This window comes from Cetorhinus maximus, chromosome 10, assembly GCF_964194155.1.
Source record: "Cetorhinus maximus chromosome 10, sCetMax3.hap1.1, whole genome shotgun sequence".
NCBI lineage: Eukaryota > Metazoa > Chordata > Chondrichthyes > Lamniformes > Cetorhinidae > Cetorhinus > Cetorhinus maximus.
Genome location: NC_135888.1, coordinates 46,580,434 through 46,603,804, shown reverse-complemented (window position 1 = coordinate 46,603,804; position 23,371 = coordinate 46,580,434). Strand labels below are relative to the sequence as shown.

At 49.1% G+C, this 23,371-nt stretch overlaps 1 protein-coding gene and 1 long non-coding RNA gene across 2 annotated transcripts in view; both read left to right on the top strand.

Annotated features, from left to right (window-relative positions):
• The window catches only part of LOC144685662 (uncharacterized), a 666,871-nt gene that overhangs the window by 583,837 nt on the left and 59,663 nt on the right, over positions 1-23,371 (top strand). The gene's annotated exons all lie outside the window — the stretch shown is intronic.
• Positions 19,272-20,516, top strand: ier3 (immediate early response 3). Its single transcript, XM_078549657.1, has one exon. The coding sequence runs from the start codon at positions 19,455-19,457 to the stop codon at positions 19,878-19,880; it is 426 nt and encodes a 141-aa protein (XP_078405783.1). The 5' UTR covers positions 19,272-19,454; the 3' UTR covers positions 19,881-20,516.

The window sequence follows — 23,371 nt, the reverse complement described above, 5'->3', positions numbered from 1 at the left end:
TGGAGTACCATGTACCTTTAAGAGAATACAAGTGGGCTAACCATGTGACAGTACTGACCAATCACTGTACAGCACAAGCTACCAGTTAACTGTAAGTCTAGAACTGGAGGTGGTTGTGGGACCACACAAGGATTTATTGCTCTGCCTTCTGTTGCAATAAACAATCACAGTGTGTCCTTATGTCAGTCTCTCTCCATTATTGATAGCAAGCATCAACTAACAAGTGTATATGAAAGTGTGCAATTCGAGTTACTAGTGAACCCATAGATTCAAGACATAAAAGACAGTATCAGGCTGGGTTTGGTGATCCTTCCCTATCACCGTCCGAGTCACGGTGAACCACAGCGAAGGAGGATCACCTATGGATCGGGGCTTCTTCACCAGGAGGATCCTGTTGAAGGCGTGCGGCTTCCAAGCTACGGAGATCTTCACCCTGCACGACTCCCGCAAAGGGGGTTATTTTGACGTGACGTTCAAGCGGGTGGCAGACTGCGTCCGGCTCCTGAGGGTGTTCGAGGAGAAGAGAGACCTGCCGGAGATGAAGATCCTGACGGCGGAGCCGCACTTTTCTCTGCCGTTGCAACGGGAACGTGAGGTGATGGTGCATGTGTACAACCCCTTCGTCCCTGTCGCCGACGTGGTCACCTTCCTCACCAGGTACTTCGATAAGGTGGGGAGCGGCACCGAGATCCGAGACGACTTGGGGATCTGGACAGGCAAACGCCTGTTTAAGGTCACGCTAAAGACCGATGGTAAGGGAGCCATTTTCCACCCTCCCTCCAGTTTCGCTATCGGGGGAAACCGTGGCTACCTGGTCTACGCTGGGCAACCCAAGCATTGTCGCTCATGCGGCAAGGCTGGTCATGTGGCGGCCAACTGCAGCGCCTCCCTCTGCAAGATCTGCAAACAGGAAGGGCACCAGACAAAAGACTGCAAACAGGCCAAGTGCTGCAACCTGTGTGGCGAGGCAAGTCACCTCTACAGGACCTGCCCCAAACGCTGCCGTACTTACGCACAGGCAGCCAAAGCCGACCAGGGGGAAGCAGAAGAAATGTTTCGTGTCACTCCAACCACCAAGGCCCCCAGGGAGCTCAACGGGACAAAGGAGGACACAGAGAGAGACAAGGTGGAGAAAGAGATTGAGGCAACAGAGAGCCAATCAACAGCACTACCCCCTGAACCTCCCAGTCCTCAGGACAGCAAATCAATGGAGGAGGAGGCAGCAGTGGGAAAGCAGCAGGGGGAGTGGCGGACGGTGAAGAACAAGAAAAGTAAGAGGGAGCGAAGAAGAAGCAAAGGCGTTTCCCAGAGAAGCGGCAAGAGGCGTCTCCCATCCGACACGGATGACAAGGGCAGCAGCTCTTCGGATGATGAAGTGCCAGAGCGGCACCGACAGAAGAGGCGGCAAAGCTCCAGGGCGTTGGAGGACGAGACACCCGAGCTCCAGAAAATTGGAGACAACAAGGAGACCAGCGCACCCCAACTTTGCCTGCAACCCGAGGAGGCCAGTGCACCACAGCCCCTGGAATCTGGGAGCAGTGAGGCAATCATCGCACCCCAGCTCCAGGAAGCCGGGAACAGCAACACCCCAGAGGGGGTGAGTTTTGGAGAAGCTTCTCCAGCAAAGGTCATCTCAAAACCCGCTCTCTATGTGAACCTCCAGATGCCACTGGAGCAGAACACGGACAAGGAGATCTACCTCAGCCCATCCAAAGTGAAGGAATTTGAGCTCACTACGGGTATGAAGGAGCAGACTAAAGGTCTGGGACTCTCAGAGACAGTGGGTTTGGTAGGAGAATAAATGCTTTAAAATGGGTTTAAAGATTGTATCCATAAATGTGCGTAGCATTAAATCTACTACGCGATGTGTTGCGACCTTGGACTACCTAGCCAAGGTCAAAGCTGACCTGTTGTTTCTGCAGGAGTGTGCGATACCGCACCTCAGCTCCTACAGGCAATGGTCACGATGGTGGTCCCACGGGCCATCGATCTGGTCGGGCGGAAACGACTCTCGTTCCTCCGGCCTGGGTATTCTGCTGCGGGGAGGCAACTTCACCGTCTCCGAGGTCAAGGAGGTGGTGGGCGGGCGACTCCTCGTAGCAGACGTAATGTACAAGAACGCTCCACTCCGGTTAATTAACGTGTATGGCCCGGCACAAGGGGCTGAGCGGCTGGAGGTTTTTCAGCAGCTCCCACTGCTGCTGGCGACCTCCAGGCCGGTCATTCTGGGCGGGGACTTCAACTGCATCATCGATGCGGCTGGACGATCCGGCAGGGCCGGAAGCAGATTGGACGCTACGTCCAGATCCCTGATGGAAACAGTTAAGGATGCCAAGCTGCACGACGTCTTCAGCAACCCTGCAGACGGAGCGCAGCGTAGATACACCTGGTCGCGGCCAGACGGGTCCATTCGTTCCAGGATAGACTTCCTGTTTGTGTCCCGTGCATTCACAGTCAGATCCACCGAGGTCAAGCCGGTGTTCTTCTCTGACCACTGCCTCCTACTGGCGGACTGCCACTTGGAGAAGGACCTGAGGGTGGGCAGGGGGGCATGGAAGCTAAATGTGCAACTGCTGACCCCAGAGAACATTGAGGAGCTCAAGAGGGATTACAAAGGTTGGAGAACCGTGAAACCCCTCTTTGAGTCCCTGACACACTGGTGGGAAGTGATCAAGGGAAGCATCAAGAGGTTTTTCATCCGCAAAGGCACCCAGAAAGCTAGAAAGGAACAGAGGGAAATGTCCCGACTCCAGAAAAAGATGCAGAATCTGCTCCGGCTGCAGTCGATGGGGGTCGATGTCAAGGAGGAGCTCCAAGAGGTGAAGGGCCAGCAAGCCTCGCACTTTGCCTCGGAGGCCTCCAAGATCATCTTCCGTTCCAGGGTCCGCTCCGTGGAGCAGGATGAGACGTGCTCACGTTTCTTCTTCCAAAAGGTACACAGAGAGCGCTCTGTGATCAGCAGCCTGAAGGAAGAAGACGGCTCAGTAAAGTCATCACGGTCCGACATTCTGAGGATCAGCAAATCCTTTTATGCCGGACTGTATGACGTGAAGCCCACGGACAGCACGGCCTCCCAGTCCTTCCTGTCCTCTATCACGGAGGTCTTAGACCACAGTACGCGGGAGAGCCTAGACAAACCGCTAACTCCTGACGAACTGACTAAGGCCCTCGAGTCCTTCGAGAAGAGTAAAACCCCCGGAAGCGACGGCCTGCCGGCGGAGTTGTATTCGGCTCTGTGGGACTTGATCGGCCCAGACCTGCTAGAAGTGTACGAGAGTATGCTCCTGGCCGGCAGCATGTCAGAATCCATGAGGAAAGGCATCATCACCCTCATCTACAAGCACAAGGGGGAAAGGGAGGAAATTAGAAATTGGCGACCCATTTCACTGTTGAATGTGGACTATAAGATTCTGTCCAAGGTCATCGCCAACCGGGTCAAATCCGCTCTGGAATTGGTGATTCACCCTGACCAGACCTGCTCTGTGCCAGGCAGGAAGATCTCTGACAGCCTGGCGCTGCTCAGGGATACGATTGCCTATGTACAGGACAGGGGTGTGGATACCTGCCTCATCAGCTTTGATCAGGAGAAGGCCTTTGATAGAATATCGCACACCTACATGGGGGATGTGCTCTCCAAAATGGGCTTTGGGGAGGGAATTCGAAATTGGATCCAACTGCTCTACACTAACATCAGTAGCGCAGTCTCAATCAATGGGTGGGAAACAGATAGCTTTCCGATTAAATCTGGAGTCAGGCAGGGCTGTCCTCTCTCGCCTGTCCTTTTCGTGTGTTGCATAGAACCCTTTGCCGAGTCCATCAGGAAGGATCCGGGCATAAGAGGAGTGACGATCCCAGGCAGTGGAGGCACTCAGGTGAAAGCCTCCCTGTACATGGACGACGTCGCCGTCTTCTGCTCGGATCCGCTGTCGGTGCGCAGACTGATGCACATCTGCGACCAGTTCGAACTGGCCTCGGGAGCCAAGGTAAATCGTGGGAAGAGCGAGGCCATGTTATTTGGGAACTGGGCTGACCGATCCTTTGTCCCCTTCACTGTCAGGGCTGACGGCCTGAAGGTGCTGGGGATATGGTTCGGAGGGACCGGGGCATGCGTTAGAAACTGGAAGGAGCGAGTGGCTATGGTGAAAAGGAAACTGGGCATGTGGGAGCGACGCTCCCTCTCCATTGCGGGTAAGAACCTGGTCATCAGGTGTGAGGTACTCTCGCTGTTGCTGTACGTGGCGCAGGTCTGGCCCATTCCAGACTCCTGCGCGATGGCGATCACTCGAGCCATCTTCCGCTTTATCTGGAGGTCGAAAATGGATCGTGTCCGCAGGGACGCGATGTACAAGCCTCTAGATAAAGGGGGAAAAAACGTGCCCAACATCGCCCTCATACTGATGGCCACCTTTGTGTGTGGCTGCATCAAGCGGTGCGTAGACCCTCAGTACGCAAACACCAAGTGTCACTACGTGCTGAGATTCTACCTGTCCCCGGTGTTGCGAAGGATGGGTCTGGCCACGCTGCCGCGGAACGCTCCAAGTAGTTGGACCGTGCCGTACCACCTGTCCCTGGTGGAAAAATTTATGCAGAAAAACACCTTTGACCACAAGTCCATCAGGCAGTGGTCAGCACGTAACGTCCTAGAGGCCCTGAGGGATAAGGAGAGGGTGGACCCTGTGGGATGGTTCCCCGAGCAGACTGTCAAAGTCATTTGGCAGAATGCCTCATCGCCAGAACTTTCCAACAAGCACCAAGATGTAGCTTGGCTGGTGGTGAGAAAGGCCCTCCCCGTCAGATCCTTCCTACACGCCAGGAAGCTCACCCCCTCTGCACGTTGCCCTCGGGGTGGCTGTGGTGGGGAAGAGACCGTTGTTCACCTCCTTGTGGATTGTGCCTTTGCAAAGAAAGTCTGGAGAGAGATGCAGTGGTTGCTGTCGAGGTTCATCCCGAGCAGCTCTGTGACACAGGACTCTGTGCTCTACGGGCTGTTCCCAGGGACACACACCGAGACAAACATCAACTGCAGCTGGAGGATCATCAACTCGGTGAAAGAGGCGCTTTGGTCTGCCCGAAACTTGTTGGTCTTCCAGCACAAAGAGTTGTCCCCGACCGATTGTTGCGGACTGGCACAATCCAAAGTCCAGGACTACGTGCTGAGGGACGCACTAAAGCTTGGGGCAGCTGCCGCAAAGGCGCAATGGGGAAGGGTCGCTGTCTAAGACCTTTCTACCACAGTGCACCGAGAGACTGGGAACTGTTTAGAGCCCCTCGGGCTGTACAGATCAAAATGAAAGGCTGTAAATGATTGTAATATTGTTTGTACTGATGCACCTGGTGATACATTTTGTAAAAGTTTAACCTGGATTGTACCCTTGTAATGTTGTTTTTGAAATGGTTTTGAATGTGATTGAAGATATTTTATGAATAAAGTATATTTTTACAAAAAAAAAATCTGTTCTTATCAGCACAATCCAAAGTCCAGGACTACGTGCTGAGGGACGCACTAAAGCTTGGGGCAGCTGCCGCAAAGGCGCAATGGGGAAGGGTCGCTATCTAAGACCTTTCTACCACAGCGCACCGAGAGACTGGGAACTGTTTAGAGCCCCTCGGGCTGTACAGATCAAAATGAAAGGCTGTAAATGATTGTAATATTGTTTGTACTGATGCACCTGGTGATACATTTTGTAAAAGTTTAACCTGAATTGTACCCTTGTAATGTTGTTTTTGAAATGGTTTTGAATGTGATTGAAGATATTTTATGAATAAAGTATATTTTTACAAAAAAAAAAAGATCCTTCCGGTTTTGCATTGAGACCATTTAAAATTTTGATGGACGATCTCTACTTTTCCTCTGGAGCCAGCAGCTGTTTGGTTTACGTTGAAGATGCTGCTTGTGACATTTGACTGGTCAGAGTACACACTTATAAAATGGCTGGAGAGAGAGAGAGGGGGAGGACTGAGAGCTCCCTCCTCGCTGTTACCAACCTAAGTCTTTCTGGTCTCTGACCCTGGAAATCAGTGTCTCTTTACACAAAGGGCTAGCCTACTGTCACAAGACCTTCCTTCATAAACTGGCCAGTTACCAAACATAGTCACAACAAGCTCATTCCAGGTCCATTGTATAAAGTGGCTAGTTTAAAATAGCTAGTGAGGCCCTCTTCAGCTGGGGTCCATTGTTCAGTATGATCAAGTTTAATGGCTCAGTCCTCACCCACCTGAACATCTGAATGTCTTTGGAGTAGTTCAGGAGTTGGCAATCAGACTCATTTAAGCTTATTGTCCTTGGTGGGCTGTCCAGACAACCCGATTCCATTCTGGTAGCTTTGTAAATTGTCAATGTAGCTATGTAAATATGTAAATGTCTGGCTGTTTTGAGACTCCCTTGTGTCTTTTTTAAAACTTATCCTGTTCAGCTTCAGCCCACTCAATAAACAAAGTCAATTTTTTGCTATAACACAGGTTTGTATAACACAACCATGAGGATATCCAGTATAGTTAGTTCTCTGACTAATCAAGTCCCTAAAAAGAATAGTGATGCACACAGAAAGTGGAAACAAAATATTGTGCAATATTTACATGGAATTTTCTAAAAACATCCGTGTCATCTCTGTGCTTTCATAAATTCTTAAGTTTTATTTTCCTACTACTACCTCAATGCAATTTGGACATCAGCAGCTGAGGTGAAGTTAGGCCGCTGACTGTGATACCTCATTACTTATGATGACTTTGCTGTGTGTCCTCTGGAGGTCTGGGGCCTTGAGGGTTTGGTCCTACTAGGGGTGTCCTACACATTTGTAGGGGCAGCCTCCTTGGCCATGCTGGTTGGAGGCATTGGGGTCAATGGCAGAGGGGGCAAGGAGCAGCCGCTCAACCTGGGGGTATCCTGATATGGAGCCCCCATGGCAGCTGGTACATGCTCTTCCTCCAGTTGGGTGTGCAATGGCACCTCCCTGTTTCCTTGAGTACAGGGGGCCACTGGAAGGAGGTCAAGGTGCCTTGTTCACCTCTCACCTAGCCACTGTGGCACTGAGCCCATGGCCAGGGCTATGGAATGCAGGTCAGAGCACATATGGATCGATTAACCGACCTGGCTGTCCATGGTGGTCGCCATCCTCTCCACGGATGAAGCCATGCGCTCAGATGTCTGAGACATGGCAGAGTGCATGGTTTGCACGGACTCCTCTGTACTCTGTGCAAGGCTGTGCATAACCCCTGGCATCTCCGCCATATGTTCCCCTAACCTCTGCCGCATTTCCAGGAGGCTTCTGGAGGTCATGATCAGAGGCCCGTCATCAGCATGGGACTCATCAGTGGGGTCCTGATCCCCAGCAGTCCTCCAAGTGTCTAGGACATTGGCTGTTGTTGTATGATGTTGTACGTGCCTGCATGCCATTGTAATGTATGAACACAGCACAATTCCTCGCGTGGTGCTGAGCTCTCATTATGGCAGCACCGAATTGGACCTATTCACACTCTGCTGCCTTGCCTTGTCAACTATGGAATAGCAGCCCAGTTCCCCAGCAATCCGGAGGGCTTCTTCCTCAGCAGGGGTGAGGACCTCGAGGTCAGGGACCCATCCGCCCGTCTTCACTCTTCCCTTCAGTTTATAGGTCTACCTGTCCTGTAGGAGAAAGTGTAAATTTAGTGACTTGATAAATGCCAACTGACCCCCTTGTCTGCACACATCCCCATCACACACCCCCATCACACATCCCCATCACACACCCCCATCACACATCCCCATCACACACCCCCATCACACATCCCCATCACACACCCCCATCACACACCCCCATCACACACCCCCATCACACACCCCCATCACACACCCCCATCACACATTCCCATCACACATCCCCATCACACACCCCCATCACACATCCCCATCACCCACCCCCATCACGCACCCCCATCACACACCCCCATCACGGACCCCCATCACACACCCCCATCACACACCCCCATCACACACCCCCATCACACATACGGGCCTGTCGATGTGTTAGGTTGTATCCAATTGCTCACTCAAGCCAAATTGTCACACACAGGACAACAGATTTTAATGAGAGGGGAGTTGATGGGTGAATAAGTTTGACGGGGGGCTGAGGGTTATGAAAGGTTGCAGAAACAAACTGACCAAACTGCAGAATGAGCAGATGTGGACATGGACCTATGGCCTTGATGCTGCGACTCCCTGCTTGTCCAGGTGCCTCTTTTATAGCCCACCTGGACCTGCTGAACATTCACCTGATGATGGGATCCACCAATAGAAACCCATGCCTGCCTCACTTTTGCACATGTTTCATGTGCCCACTGCTGCACTTTAAATTTTCAAATGAATCAGGTGGGTGCCAGCCCTGGCACAAAATCAGAACTGGCGCCCACTTCCAGTTCTGCCATGGGTACGGCATGTCACTGATTAAATTCCAACCCTGGTGTGGAGGAATTGGTCATGTTAAGAAACTAATAAGGGTTATCTTTTCTGTAGTTTAGTGCATTAGTTGTCTAGTAAGTAATGTTTCATCAGTGAGATAAAAGCAAAAAACTGCGGATGCTGGAAATCCAAAACAAAAATAAAAATAAAAATAAAAATACCTGGAAGACCTGCTGAGTTTTTCCAGGTATTTTTATTATTAATGTTTCATCAGTGTTGATTTTAATTTGTTTGTTACAGTACAAGTCTCAAAACGTGAAATCTTTTCATCTGATCCTTTGTGTCAGTCACTGGGAATTCAAATCTCTGTTTAAAACTTCACTCAGAGAGGTCCAACTGTCCCAGGCCAGGCTATGGGTTTATTAATATGTGTGACCTAGTCAATTTTCAGGAGCACACATACACTCGTGATCTTCCACTTTCTGTCTCCTTCCTCACCTTACCTAGAAGTAAAGTTCAATATTGAAAAGTGCACCAAGTGCCCACATCTTCCTGTAGAAGTTGGCCTTTCTCTCTCCCTCCTTCAAATCAGACACTGTCAATTCTTGTTCTCATCTCTTCTGTGCCCCCTCCCAAAACTGGGAGCTAACAGCAGTACAAAAATAAAAATACCTGGAAAAACTCAGCAGGTCTGGCAGCATCTGCGGAGAGGAACACAGTTAACGTTTCGAGTCTGTATGACTCTTCAACAGAACTAAGTAAAAATAGAAACGAGGTGAAATATAAGCTGGTTTAAGGGGGTGGTTGGGACAGGTAGAGCTGGAGAGAGGGCCAGTGATAGGTGGAGATAGCCAAAAAATGTCATAGACAAAAGGACAAAGAGGTGTTGAAGGTGGTGATATTATCTAAGGAATGTGCTAATTAAGGGTAGAAAGCAGGACAAGCAAGGAACAGATAGCCCTAGTGGGGGTGGGGTGGGGTGAAGGGAAGGGATCGAAATAGGCTAAAAGATAGAGATAAAACAATGGATGGAAATACATTTAAAAATAATGGAAATAGGCGGGAAAAGAAAAATTTACATAAATTATTGGGAAAAAGGGGGATCGGAAAGGGGGTGGGGATGGAGGAGAGAGTTCATGATCTAAAATTGTTGAACTCAATATTCAGTCCAGAAGGCTGTAAAGTGCCAAGTTGGAAGATGAGGTGCTGTTCCTCCAGTTTGCGTTGAGCTTCACTGGAACAATGCAGCAGGCCAAAGACAGACATGCGGATATGAGAGCAGGGTGGAGTGTTGAAATGGCAAGCGACAGGGAGGTCTGGGTCATGCTTGTGAACAGACTGATGGTGTTCTGCACCTTCTGCGATTGCATGGGAAGGTGCCATGGGAAGGGGGTTGAGGTGTAGTGGGTGATGGAGGAGTGGACCAGGGTGTCCCGGAGGGAACGATCTCTGCGGAATGCCACCAGGGGGGGTGAAGGGAAGATGTGTTTAGTGGTGGCATCATGCTGGAGTTGGCGGAAATGGCAGAGGATGATCGTTTGAATGCGGAGGCTGGTGGGGTGATAAGTGAGGACAAGGGGGACCCTATCATGGTTCTGGGAGGGAGAGGAAGGTGTGAGGGCAGATACGCGGGAGATGGGCCGGACACGGTTGAGGGCCCTGTCAACCACCATGGGTGGAAAACCTCGGTTAAGGAAGAAGGAAGACATGTCAGGGGAACTGTTTTTGAAAGTGGCATCATCAGAACAGATGCGACGGAGGCGAAGGAACTGAGAGAATGGGTTGGAGTCCTTACAGGAAGTGGGGTGTGAGGAGATGTAGTCGAGGTAGCTGTGTAGGCTTGTAATGAATATTGGTGGACAGTCTATCACCAGAAATTGAGACAGAGAGGTCAAGGAAGGGAAGGGAAGTGTCAGAGATGGACCATGTGAAAATGATGGAGGGGTGGAAATTGGAAGCAAAATTAATAAATTTTTCCAGGTCCCGACGAGAGCATGAAGCAGCACCGAAGTAATCATCGATGTACCAGAGAAAGAGTTGTGGGAGGGGGCCGCAGTAGGACTGGAACAAGGAATGTTCCACATACCCCATAAAGAGACAGGCATAACTGGGGCCCAAGCGGGTACCCATAGCCACACCTTTTATTTGGAGGAAGTGAGAGGAGTTTAAGGAGAAATTGTTTAATGTGAGGACAAGTTCAGCCAGACGGAGGAGAGTAGTGGTGGATGGGGATTGTTTGGGCCTCCATCACCCCCTACACCTCAACCCCGTCCCACGGCACCTTCCCATGCAACCGCAGAAGGTGCAACACCTGCCCCTTTGCTTCCCCTCTCCTCACCACCCAAGGGGCCAAACACTCCTTTCAAGTGAAGCAGCATTTCACTTGCACTTCCCTCAATTTAGTCTACTGCATTCATTGCTCGCAATGCGGTTTCCTCTACATTGGAGAGACCAAACGCAGACTGGGTGGCCGCTTTGCAGAACACCTTTGGTCTGTCCGCAGGCATGTTCAAATGTTCAGATCTTACAATATACTTTAGGTACTCTGCCTGTAAGGAGGTCTTGTGGAGCAGTGGGTAGTGTCCCTGCTTCAAACCCAAATGCTGGGTCTTGACAGCCAAGGAAGGTGTGTTTGTAATGAAGCTGAACAGACTGAGTATCAACCTGGAAATCCTTCCAACACAGGCAGAAAGAGTGGGAGAAATTCCTGGTCAGCCATGTGATGGAAAAAAAACATTTGGAGCCTCTACAATCACTATCCATAGCTCTGGACTGCAACATGCTTGTAGAAGTGTATGTTGCCACAACAACTTGGACACCCTGGAGCGAAGTGTAACACAACACCACCATTCTACCTGGTGATCTCTCCATTAACCACCACAAACTGATCATCATGTCTCTATTTGTTCACTCTCTGTCCTTTAATAAAGTTACAAAATGTATCAGCTTTTTTTAATTGGTTTGTATCTATCTTGTATTAGGGTGCTCTCAAATGTGGCCAGGCTTGTTCCTCAGCCATGTGGAGCCTTGTACTTGGGACAGAGACTCACCTTGTGCAATTCAGCATGGAAAACCCAGGCAGACAAGCACTCTTAATGCAAAGCCTTAGTTCCCCTTAGAAGAAATACGAAAAGTCTTGCATTTAGATAACATCTCTCAGGACCTCAGAATATCTCAAAGCACCTTGCAGTGCATGAAACACCTCTAAAGTGTCGTCACTGTTGTAACATAGGAACAGCCAAATTTGTGCACAGCAAGATCCCACAGACAGCAATGAGATAGTGACCAGATAATCTACATCAGGGATTTTGATTGGGGGATAAATATTGATTAAGACACAAGGATTCACTCCTCTGCTCTTCTTTGAAATTGTGCCATGGGATCTTTTATATCAACCTAAGAGGACAGACAGGACCTTGGTTTAAAGTCTGAAAAGTAGCACTCCCTTAGCACTGAACTCAATTTCATCTTAAACTGATATGCTAAAGTCCTGCTGTGGAGTTTAAACCCACAACTATTTAAGTCTGCTATTTATCCTACAATTAGCACCTACTCTGCACCAATGCTCGTTCCTTTACTAACACCATTACCACAGACTTTGCCTTTTGTTCCACAATATATTCGTCATTTAATCTTCCCCGCCCTCGAACCTATCTCTGACCTTCTCTTTTTTGCTCCACCTGACCCTCCCCTATTTTACAATAATATAAAACCCTTCACATCCCTATCTCTTCAGTTCCGAAGAAGTCATACGGACTCGAAACATTAACACTGTTTCTCTCTTCAGATACTGTCAGACCTGCTGATTTTTCCAGCACTTTCTGTTTTAATTGCTATTTAAGTCACTCAGATCAACTGACACTGAGAAACGCAATGGATAAAGATATGAAGCGAGAATTGGCCTGCAAGAGGTCAGGGACCATATCATGCTCAGTCCCATTGTCAATATCTCTAATAATCGGAGGTTAGAACTCACGCTCCCTCCCCAGCAGTCCATGTCCAAATGCAACAAGACCTGGACAACATCAGGCTTAGGCTGACAAGTGGCAAGTAACATTCGCGCCACACAAGTGGCGAGCAATGACAATCTCCAACAAGAGAGAATCTAACCATCGCCCCTTGACATTGAATAGCATTACCATCGCTGAATCCCCCACTGTCAACATCCTGGGGGTTACCATCGACCAGAAACTGAACTGGACTAGCCATATAAATACTGTGGTCACAAGAGCAGGTTAGAGGCTAGGAATCCTGCAGTCAGTAACTCTCCTCCTGACTCCCCAAAGCCTGTCCACCATCTACAAGGCACAAGTCAGGAGTGTGATGGAATACTCCCCACTTGCCTGGATGAGTGCAGCTCCAACAACACTAAAGAAGCTGGACATTGTCCAGGACAAAGCAGCCCACTTGATTAGCACCCCATCCACAAACATTCACTCCCTCCACCACCAACGCACAGTAGCAGCAGTGTGTACCATCTACAAGATACACTGCAGGAATTCACCAAGGTTCCTTAGACAGCACCTTGCAAACCCACGACTGCTATCATCTAGAAGGACAAGGGCAGCAGACACATGCAAACACCACCACCTGGAAGTTACCCTCCAAGTCACTCACCATCCTGACTTGGAAATATATCGCCGTTCCTTCACTGTCACTGGGGCAAAATCCTGGAACACCCTTCCCAACAGCACTGTGGGTGTACCTACACCACATGGACTGCAGCGGTTGAAGAAGGCAATTCACCACCATCTTCTCAAGGGCAACTAGGGATGGGTAATAAATATAGCAAAGCCCACATCCCATAAATGAATGAAAAAAAACTCCTAACCTGCCCACTTGGGCTGCAGAGTGAAATGCTGCAAAAAAAGTCAATAGAGGGCGATAGTATTAAACAAAACCGGAAATGATACAGAGGGCTGATACCAGAGCTGCAGCACCCTCTTCAGGGCAGCACCAGGTATCAGTGGGCACTCTGTACTTGTTTATATATCTAAACATATGTACTTTAGCTATCTCTCAGTATAAAATCACACGTACTCATATATTTATATTTTATAAATGTACACACACAATATACTTGTGCACATCATATCTACTTTTCTAAATCAAAAATAAAACAAAAATCTAGTCTGACACTCCAGTGCAATACTGAAGAAATGCAGCACTGTCAGAGGTGCTGTCTTTCATGTGTTAAATGGAGGCCCCTTCTGTCTGCTTGGCTGGATGTAAGACATTCCATGGCACTATACTTCAAAGAAGAGCAGGGGAGTTATCCCTGGTGTTCCGGTCACTATTTATCCATTGATCAACATCACAAAAAAACAGATTATCTGGCCAGTATCACATTGCTGTTTGTGGGGGTTTGCTGTGTGCAAATTGGCTGCCACATTTCCTAAATTACAACAGCGACCCCACTTCAAAAAAATACTTAATTGGCTGTGAGGCACTTTGAGACATTCTGTTTTGTTTCCTCTTTATTCTTTCATGGGATGTGGGTATTACTGACAAGGCCAGCATTTGTTGCACATCCTTGATTGTCCTTAAACTAAGAGGCTTGCTAGGCCATTCCAGAGTCAACCACATTGCTGTGGGCCTGGAGTCACATGTAGGTCAGACTAGGCAAAGACAGCAGATTTCCTTCCCTGAAGGACATTATTGAACCAGATGGGTTTTTAATGACAATCATTGGTAGGTACCATAGTCACCAATCCTGAGAGTAATTTTATATTCCAGATATATTAATTGAATTTAAATTCCACCAGTTACCATGGTGGGATTTGAACTCATATCACCAGTACTTTAGCTGAGACCTTTGATTAACTAGCCCACTGAAATTATCACTATGCCACTATCCCTGACCCCCAGCCTCCTCCTGGCTGTGGTGGTGAATGGTGCAAGCCTTTCTTTTTTACAATTATTTCAGGGTGCTGGTTACTGTTTCAAATTGTATCCTTAAGACTTTTTCCAGATGAGTTCACTGCTATCCCAGTTCTCCACTACAGGCATTGACACATTCTATGATTCACTTCCCTGGATGGCTGTCCTGTCCCACTGCCCATTTGTTGTGTGTAAGTCCAGACGGTGAGGGCTGGCAGTGTACAGGCCCAGGGCCTGGTGTACCCTCCCCTCTCCAGGTGCCTCCTCTGGCAGGGTTTCTGGGGCATTAGCCAGGAGCATGAACCCTGACAGGGTCCTCATTACAGTCTCCCCATCGATGAAACATATGCAAACTCCCTCAGTACAAGATCATTAATATGGTTTGTGATTTTGTGTCTCCCAGCACAAGCTCAGTCACACCTCGATCATTAATAAATAGAATTATTCTGACTGTCACATCCACACCCAGCTTAAGTCACATTGCAAACTCAATATACATATCTTGTACCCTCAGACACCAAGGTGGTGAGGGTTGCTCAGCAACATATCAAACAACACATTTATATATAGGCTGCTTGGGAGATACTACATTCCATACATCAAAGTGAAACATATTAATATACATGTTCATTCAGGTAATGAGCATCAACATCAAACGCTCCAAGGGCAGGTACAGCATGCAGATAGATACATTTTTTATTCTTTATGGGATGTGGGCGTCACTGGCTGGGCCAGCAATTATTGCCCATCCCTAATTGCCCTTGAGAAGGTGGTGGTGAGCTGTCTCCTTGAACCGCTGCAGTCCAAGTGATGTAGGTACACCCACAGTGCTGTTAGGGTGGGAGTTCCAGGGTTTTGACCCAACTACAGTGAAGGAATGGTGATATATTTCCAAGTCAGGATGGTGTGTGATTTGGAGAGGAACTTGTAAGTGGTTGTGCTTCCATGCATCTACCGCCCTTGTCCTTATAGATGCTAGGGGTCACCGGTTTGGAAGGTGCTGTCCAAGGAGCCTTGATGAGTTCCTGCAGTGCATCTTGCAGATGTTACACATTGTTGCCACTGTGCGTCAGTGGTGGAGGGAGTGAAGCTCCCTCAACACTGTCCCATCAAACACTCCCAGGGTAGGCACAGCACGGGGTTAGATACAGAGTAAAGCTCCCTCTACACTGTCCCATCAAACACTCACAGGACAGGCACAGCACAGGGTTGGACACAGAGTAAAGCTCTCTCTGCACTTTCCCGTCAAACACTCTCAGGACAGGCACAGCACAGGGTTGGACACAGAGTAAAGCTCTCTCTGCACTTTCCCATCAAACACTCCCAGGGCAGGTGCAGCACAGGGTTGGACACAGAGTAAAGCTCTCTCTGCACGGTCCCCATCAAACACTCCCAGGGCAGGTGCAGCAAAGGGTTAGATACAGAGTAAAGCTCTCTCTACACTGTCCCATCAAACACTCCCAGGACAGGCACAGCACAGGGCTAGATACAGAGTAAAGCTCCCTCTATACTGTCCCCATCAGACACTCCCAGGACAGATAAAGCACGGGGTTAGATACAGAGTAAAGCTCCCTCTATAATGTCCCCATCAGACACTCCCAGGACAGTTACAGCATGGGGTTAGATACAGAGTAAAGCTCCCTCTACATTGTCCCCATCAAACACTCCCAGGACAGGTACAGCACGGGGTTAGATACAGAGTAAAGCTCCCTCTATAATGTCCCCATCAGACACTCCCAGGACAGGTACAGCATGGGGTTAGATACAGAGTAAAGCTCCCTCTACATTGTCCCCATCAAACACTCCCAGGACAGGTACAGCACGGGGTTAGATACAGAGTAAAGCTCCCTCTATAATGTCCCCATCAGACACTCCCAGGACAGGCACACAACACGGGGTTAGATACAGAGTAAAGCTCCCTCTATACTGTCCCCATCAGACACTCCCAGGACAGGTACAGCACAGGGTTAGATACAGAGCAAAGTTCCCTCTATACTGTCCCCATCAAACACTCCCAAGTCTCAATGATGTTTTCACGACTCCATTTAATTTCCCAAAGACAATTTTCAGTTCTTCACAATGGAAAAACTCATGGCTGATATTTGTCCTGAAAGATGTTTAAATCTAATTGCAGACTGCTGTCTCCTCAGAATGGGAGTCCAACCTGACAGGGTTAGTATAATCTATCGGATAATTGCGATGTTGGGGAGTTGGAGCTGGAGAAAGCAGGCTCCTGCTTGGTAATATAGTGACTCCTGCTGGCTGGCTTGATGTTGTACTGAATGTCAGTTGTTCATTTGCTGTGAAGTTATGGTAAATGGAGCAAGATTGGGATGAAATCCTGACTACTCTGGCTGTTTTTTGGTTGGAGTGACTCTTCCAGTTGGATTGCGGGTTAGAGATAATGAAAGCAAGCTCCGTTGAACCATGGAAGGGTCTCTGATCCTATCAGCCTCCAAAAACATTGCACGGGTAGATTGGCTAGGCATGGAGTGGGCAGCATGTACATTGCAGAGTGAAGAGATGGGTTCTGCTGAAAGGCATGATCTCAGCAAAAATCAAGCAAACGCCAGAAAAGCAGGTCAAAGATCTGAAAGATCAGCCAGAGCTCAGTTGGTATCAGATGGTTGTGGATTCTATTTCTGTTTCTTTGAAGAAAGGTCATACAGATTCAAAACATTAACTCTGTTTTCCTCTCCACAGATATTGTCAGAGCTGCTGAGTCCCAGACTTCCAGCGTCCACAGTATTTTGTTTTTATCCCACTTTATATACTTGAGCACATAATCCAGGATGATGCTCCCATGCAGTACTGAAGGAGTGCTGCACTGTCAGAGGTGCTGTCTTTCAGATTAGATGTTAAATTGAGACACAATATGTTCCTATTTCTAAGACCTGCAGGAATGGTCTCCCTGATGTCCTTGCCAATAGCTCTTCCTCTTTTTCTCGATGATGATACAGTACTGGGCTATTAGTGATACTGTTCTGGTTTATTACTGATTCAGTGCTGGTTTAGGTCAGCTATGGAAAAAGACCAGAAACAATTGAGAGTAAGATTAATTAACTGAGGGAAATCCAAATTCAATGGGGTAAGAATGGATCTGACCCAGAAAAATTGGATTCAAAAGTCGGCAAGCAAAACTGTAACTGAACAATGGGCTGCCTTTAAAGAAGGGATATTTCGAGTACAGTCGAGGTATATTCCCATGAAGGGGAAAGGGAGGGCAAACAAATCCAGAACTCCCCGGATGACAAAGGAGGTAGAGATTAAGATGAAGAAGTAAATGTGTACTTATGACAGGAGTAAGGCGGATAATACAATCATGAACCAAGAACTGAAAAAGCCAACAGGAGAAGCAAAGAGAGAGTATGAGAAGAGACTGATAGCTAACATAAAAGGGAATCCAAAAGTCTTCTATAAACATATAAATAGTAAAGAGTGGTAAAAGGAGGGGTGGGGCTGATTAGGGACAAAAAAGGGGATTTACATATGGAGGCAAGGGGCATGGCTGAGATACTAAATGAATACGTTGCATCTGTCTTTACCAAAGATGAAGATGCTACTCAATCCACGGTGAAAGAGGAGGTAGTTCAGATACTAGAAGAGTTTACAATTGATAAGGAGGTGGTATGGGATAGGCTGTCTGCACTTAAAGCTGATAAGGCACCAGGGGCAAATGAGATGCATCCAACGATACTGAGGAAAGTGCTAGTGGAAATTGCAGAGGCACTGGGCATAAATTTCCAATCTTCTTTAGACTGGGGGGTGATGCCAGAGGACTGGAGAATTACATATATTACACCCTTGTTCAAAAATGGGTGTAAAGACAAGCCCAGCAACTACGGGACAGTCAGTTTAACTTTGGTGGTGGGGAAGCTTCTAGAAATGATAAACTTGGACAAAATTAATAGTCACTTGGGAAATTGCAGTTTAATTAAGGAAAGCCAGCATGGGATTGGGGTAAATCACATTTTATATGAGCTAGAGCTTGGTGTATAGGGAACAATTTCAAATTTACAGATGATACAAAACTTGGAAATAGTGTGAACTGTTGGGAGGATAGTGCATAACTTCAAAGGGACATAGATAAGTTGGTGGAATGGGCAGACAAGCGGCAGATTAAATTTAATGCAGAGAGGTGTGAAGTGATTCATTTTGGCAGGAAGAACACAGAGCAACAATATAAAATAAGGGGTACAGTTCTAAACAGGATGCAGGAGCAGAGGGACCTGGGTGCATATGTACATAAATTGGTGAAGGTGACAGGACAGGCTGACAGAATGGTTAATGGAGCATACAACGTCCTGGGCTTCACTAATAGGGGAATATAGCACAAAAACAAGGAGGCTCTGTTAAACCTGAATAAAAGACTGGTTCAGCCTCAACTGGAGTACTACATCCAGTTCTGGGCACCACAGTTCAGGAAGGATGTGAAGGTATTGGAGAGGGTGCAGAAAAGATTCACAAGAATGATTCCAGGGATGAGGAACTTCAGTTAAGTAGATGGATTGGAGAAGTTAGGACTGTCTTCCTTGAAGGGAAGGTTGAGAGGGGTCTGGACAGAGTAGATCCGGAGAAACTGTTCCCATTGGCGGAAGGATCAAGAATCAGAGGGACCCAGATTTAAGGTAATTGGCAAAAGGTGCAATGGAGTCATGAGGAGAAACTTTTTCACGCAGCAAGTGGTTAGGATCTGGAATGCACTGCCTGAGAGTGTGGTGGAGGCAGGTTCAATTGTCCCATTCATATGAGAATTAGACAGTTATCTAAAAAGGAAAGGTGTGCAGGGTTATGGGGAGAAGGCGGGAGAATGGGACTAAGTGAATCGCTCCTTCAGAGAGGCAGCACAGAAACGAGGGGCCAAATGGCCTCCTTCTGGTGCTGTAACCATGTCTGTGTTTCTATAATGATATTCAGCGATGGGGAATGAAGGTGCCCCGAGTAAAAGAGGCAGGTGAGGCTGTCAATCGGAAGTGAGGGGCGGGATTGCGAAAGTTGGGGCTTGAGTCGTGGGGGCGAGAATATAAAAGGGCGGAGAGACTCAGACAGCGGGTATTACAGCGAAAAGCAACACAGTCTAACGGTACAGAGAGACAATAAGACCGTTAAAAACATTGAACAGCCGGGAAGCAGCACCCAGGGAGATACAGAAAGAGACAGCAGCAGGAGGAGAGAGTCAGACCAGCCGCTGCTCCTGACCATGTGTCCCCGCAACGCCGGCGCTCAGTCTCAGCCTCTCTGTCCAAAGAGGCTGCCCCGACCTCAAGGCGAGATCTTCACCTTCGACACCGAGTCCCCGAGGGCCATGTCCCGCTGTCAGCCCAGCCGGAGCAGCAGGCGGCCCCGCAGGATCCTCTACCCGGCCGCCGCCAGGCGCTACCTGCCCCGCCGGCAGAGGGACCACATCAAGACCTGGCTCCTGGTCCTCGGCGCCGTGGTGGCCCTGCAGATCTACTGGGAGCAACCTGCGCCGCTGGCCGGGGAAGGGGAGCTGAGCAGCCCCGGCGGCACTGGGCTGCCCGTGAACAGCAGTCACACGGGGGGAACCGAGCCGGACAACACGCCCGCCGCCAGGGGCTGCGCTTACCTGGAGCTCTACATGGAGGCTGCTGCCCTCAGACTGTGAAACCTGGAGCTGGCCCGGGACAGGAGACACCGGGACTGATCCGGGTCCGGGACAGGAGACACCGGGACTGATCCGGGTCCGGGACAGGAGACACCGGGACTGATCCGGGTCCGGGACAGGAGACACCGGGACTGATCCGGGTCCGGGACAGGAGACACCGGGACTGATCCGGGTCCGGGACAGGAGAAACCGGGACTGATCCGGGTCCGGGACAGGAGAAACCGGGACTGATCCGGGTCCGGGACAGGAGAAACCGGGACTGATCCGGGTCCGGGACAGGAGACACCGGGACTGATCCGGGTCCGGGACAGGAGACACCGGGACTGGAGATGTTCCAATCAGGAACTTGCCAGTGTGCGGCTGCCTGGACTTGGTGAGATTTGTACTGTAAATCTAACCGCTGCTGAATGAACTGTGAGGCTGGGTGAGGGCAGCTTCATCCCGGCCAAACACACCCTGGGAGGGGCGGGGGGGGGGGGGGGTCGGAACACTATTTTAAGAACTGATCCGGGTCGGTACATGGGACCCGCCAATACTTGAACTGTTAATAATTTTAACAAGTTTTATGTAATATTTATTTATGCTATTTATTTAATAACGTATGTGAATTTTATTGAATAAAAATGTTGCAGATAACTTTGTTTAATGTGTGTTTTAATTTGAGGGATTGAACAGAACCGCTCCCAGTCCAAGGGGGGGAGGCAGGCTCGGGAACCGAACCTGAGCTGAAACCTGGTCACAACCCGGGCTGCAATTTGTGGGCGCTGCCCAGGAGCTGCGGCTCTGCCTATCCCGCTCCCTGCAGCAGCCCATCTCCCCGCTCCTTTCCGCTGCAATTTTACCGGGTTGTGTTTAACTGCGGACCCGTGGAATGGTGGGGCAGAAATATACCAAAGGGCCCGCAATCTGTGTCCGTGAAACTGACCAGGACCCGGAACCTGTGTCCGTGAAACTGACCAGGACCCGCAACCTGTGTCCGTGAAACTGACCAGGACCCGGAACCTGTGTCCGTGAAACTGACCAGGACCCGCAACCTGTGTCCGTGAAACTGACCAGGACCCGCAATCTGTGTCTGTGAAACTGACCTGGACCCGCAATCTGTGTCCATGAAACTGACCAGGACCCGCAATCTGTGTCTGTGAAACTGACCTAGACCCGCAATCTGTGTCCATGAAACTGACTAGGACCCGCAATCTGTGTCCGTGAAACTGACCTGGACCCGCAATCTGTGTCCGTGAAACTGACCTGGACCCGCAATCTGTGTCCGTGAAACTGACCTGGACCCGCAATCTGTGTCCGTGAAACTGACTAGGACCCGCAACCTGTGTCCGTGAAACTGACTAGGACCCGCAACCTGCGTCCGTGAAACTGACCAGGACCCGCAACCTGTGTCCGTGAAACTGACCAGGACCCGCAATCTGTGTCCTTGTACATACGAACATACTATGTAGGAGCAGGAGTAGGCCACTCGGCCCCTCGAACCTGCTCAGCCATTCGATAAGAACTGATCTGCTTTTAAACTCAACTTCACATTCCCACCTACCCCCAATAACCTTTCTTATCCTTACTTATCTAGAATCTATGTATCACTGCCTTAAAATATTCAAAGACTCTGCTTCCAAATCCTTTTGAGGAAGAGAGTTCCAAATACAACCCCCTGAGACAGAAAATTTCTCCTTATCTCCGTTTTAAATGAGCAACTCCTTGTTTTTAAACAGTGACCTCTAATTCTATATTCTCCCACAAGAGGAAACATCCTCTCCACATCCAACACGTTGAGACCGCTCAGGATCTTGTATGTTTCAATCAAGTCGCCTCTTACTCTTCTAAACTCCATCAGATACAAGCCTAGTCTGTCCAACCTTTCCTCATAAGACAACCCACTCTTTCCTGGTATTAGTCTAGTAAATAATTCTCTGAACTACTTCCAATGCGTTCACATCCTTCCTTAAATAAGGAGGTTAATACTGTACACAGTACTCCAGATGTGGTCTCACCAGTGCCCTGTATAACTGAAGCATAACCTCCTTACTTTTGTATTCTGTTTGGTCAGAGAGCGGGGAGGGCGTCAGAGAGAGGGGAGGGCGTCAGAGAGCAGGGAGAGTGTCAGAGAGAGGGGAGGGCATCAGAGAGCAGGAGAGAGAGTTCAAGAGTGGGGGGGGGGGTGCAAAAAGTGGGGTGAAAAGGGTTAGAAAGTAGGGGAGAGGGTTAGAGAGTTTGGGGATGGGTTAGAGAGTGCAGGCATGGGTTAGAGTGGGGCATGGGTCAGGGAGTGGGGGTGAGGGCCAGTGAGTGAGAGAGAGGGTTAGAGAGTGAGGGAGGGTTGGAGAGTGCAGGCATGGGTTAGAGAGTGAGGGCGTGGGTCAGGGAGTGGGGGAGAGATTCAGAGAGTGGGGAAGTGGGTGAGAAATTGGGGGTGTGGATTAGAGCACGGGATAGGGAGTTGGAGAGTGGGGGGTCGTTTAGAGAGTGGGGGATAGGGTCAGAGAGTGGGGGAATGGGTTAGAGAGTGGGGAAGAGGGTCAGAGAGTGTGGGAGTGAGTCAGAATGTGGGGGAGAGAGCCAGAGAGTGGGGAAGAGAATTAGAGAGTGGGGTAGAAGGTTAGAGAGTGGGGGAGAGGGTTAGAGAGTTTTGGCATGGGTTAGAGAGTGGGGGTGTGAATCAGAGAATGGGGGAGAGAGTTAGAGAGTTAGGGGGTGGGTTAGAGGGTGCGGGCATGGGTTAGAGAGTGGGGAGTGGGTCAGAGAGTGAGGGAGTGAGTCAGACTGTGGGGAAGAGTGTCGGAGAGTGGGTGAGTGGGTTAAAGAGTGGGAGGGTGGGTCAGAGAGTGGGGGAGAGGGTTAGAGAGTGGGGGTGTGGGCCAGAGAGTGGATTAGAGAGGGCAGCAAAGATTATAGAGTGGGGGAGAGGGTTAGAGAGTGGGGGAGAGGGTTAAAGAGCAAAGGAGTGGGTTAGAGACTTAAAATGCCACTCCTAATTATACATAGTCTAAAAGATCTTGAGAATGTTCTCCGGCCCAAACAGAGAGAGTGGAATCAAAAGGGTGGGAAAAATACTGTGCAATTAATTGGACAGTCCTTTCAAAGAGGCAGCACAAGCATAATGGGCCGAATGAGCTTCTGTGGAGCTGTGTTATTCTATGATAGTACATTCAGTCAACACGGTGAGAAACACGATGTCTTTCCAGTCAGTGAGGTGTCTGACAAGGAATTTGATGTCACTGAGATTCGTGTGTTTTGCACATGGAATTGACAAGTCCACTTTAAACCATTTATATATCACTCCTTTCACAAGCTCACGATGTCCCAAAGCATTTTAACAGCCAATTAAGTATCTTTAAAGTGTAAACACTGTTCCTAATGCAGGGAAAGTGGTAGCCAATTTATGTGCAGCAAACTCCCACAGACAGCACTGTGATAATGAGCAGTTAATGTTTTCCATGGCGCTACTAATAGATATTTATAAGAGGAAGAGGTCAGGAGAAAGCTTT

Coding starts and splice junctions, on each gene's coding strand:
- ier3 (XM_078549657.1), top strand. CDS start 19,455: ATGTGTCCCCGCAACGCCGGCGCTCAGTCTCAGCCTCTCTGTCCAAAG.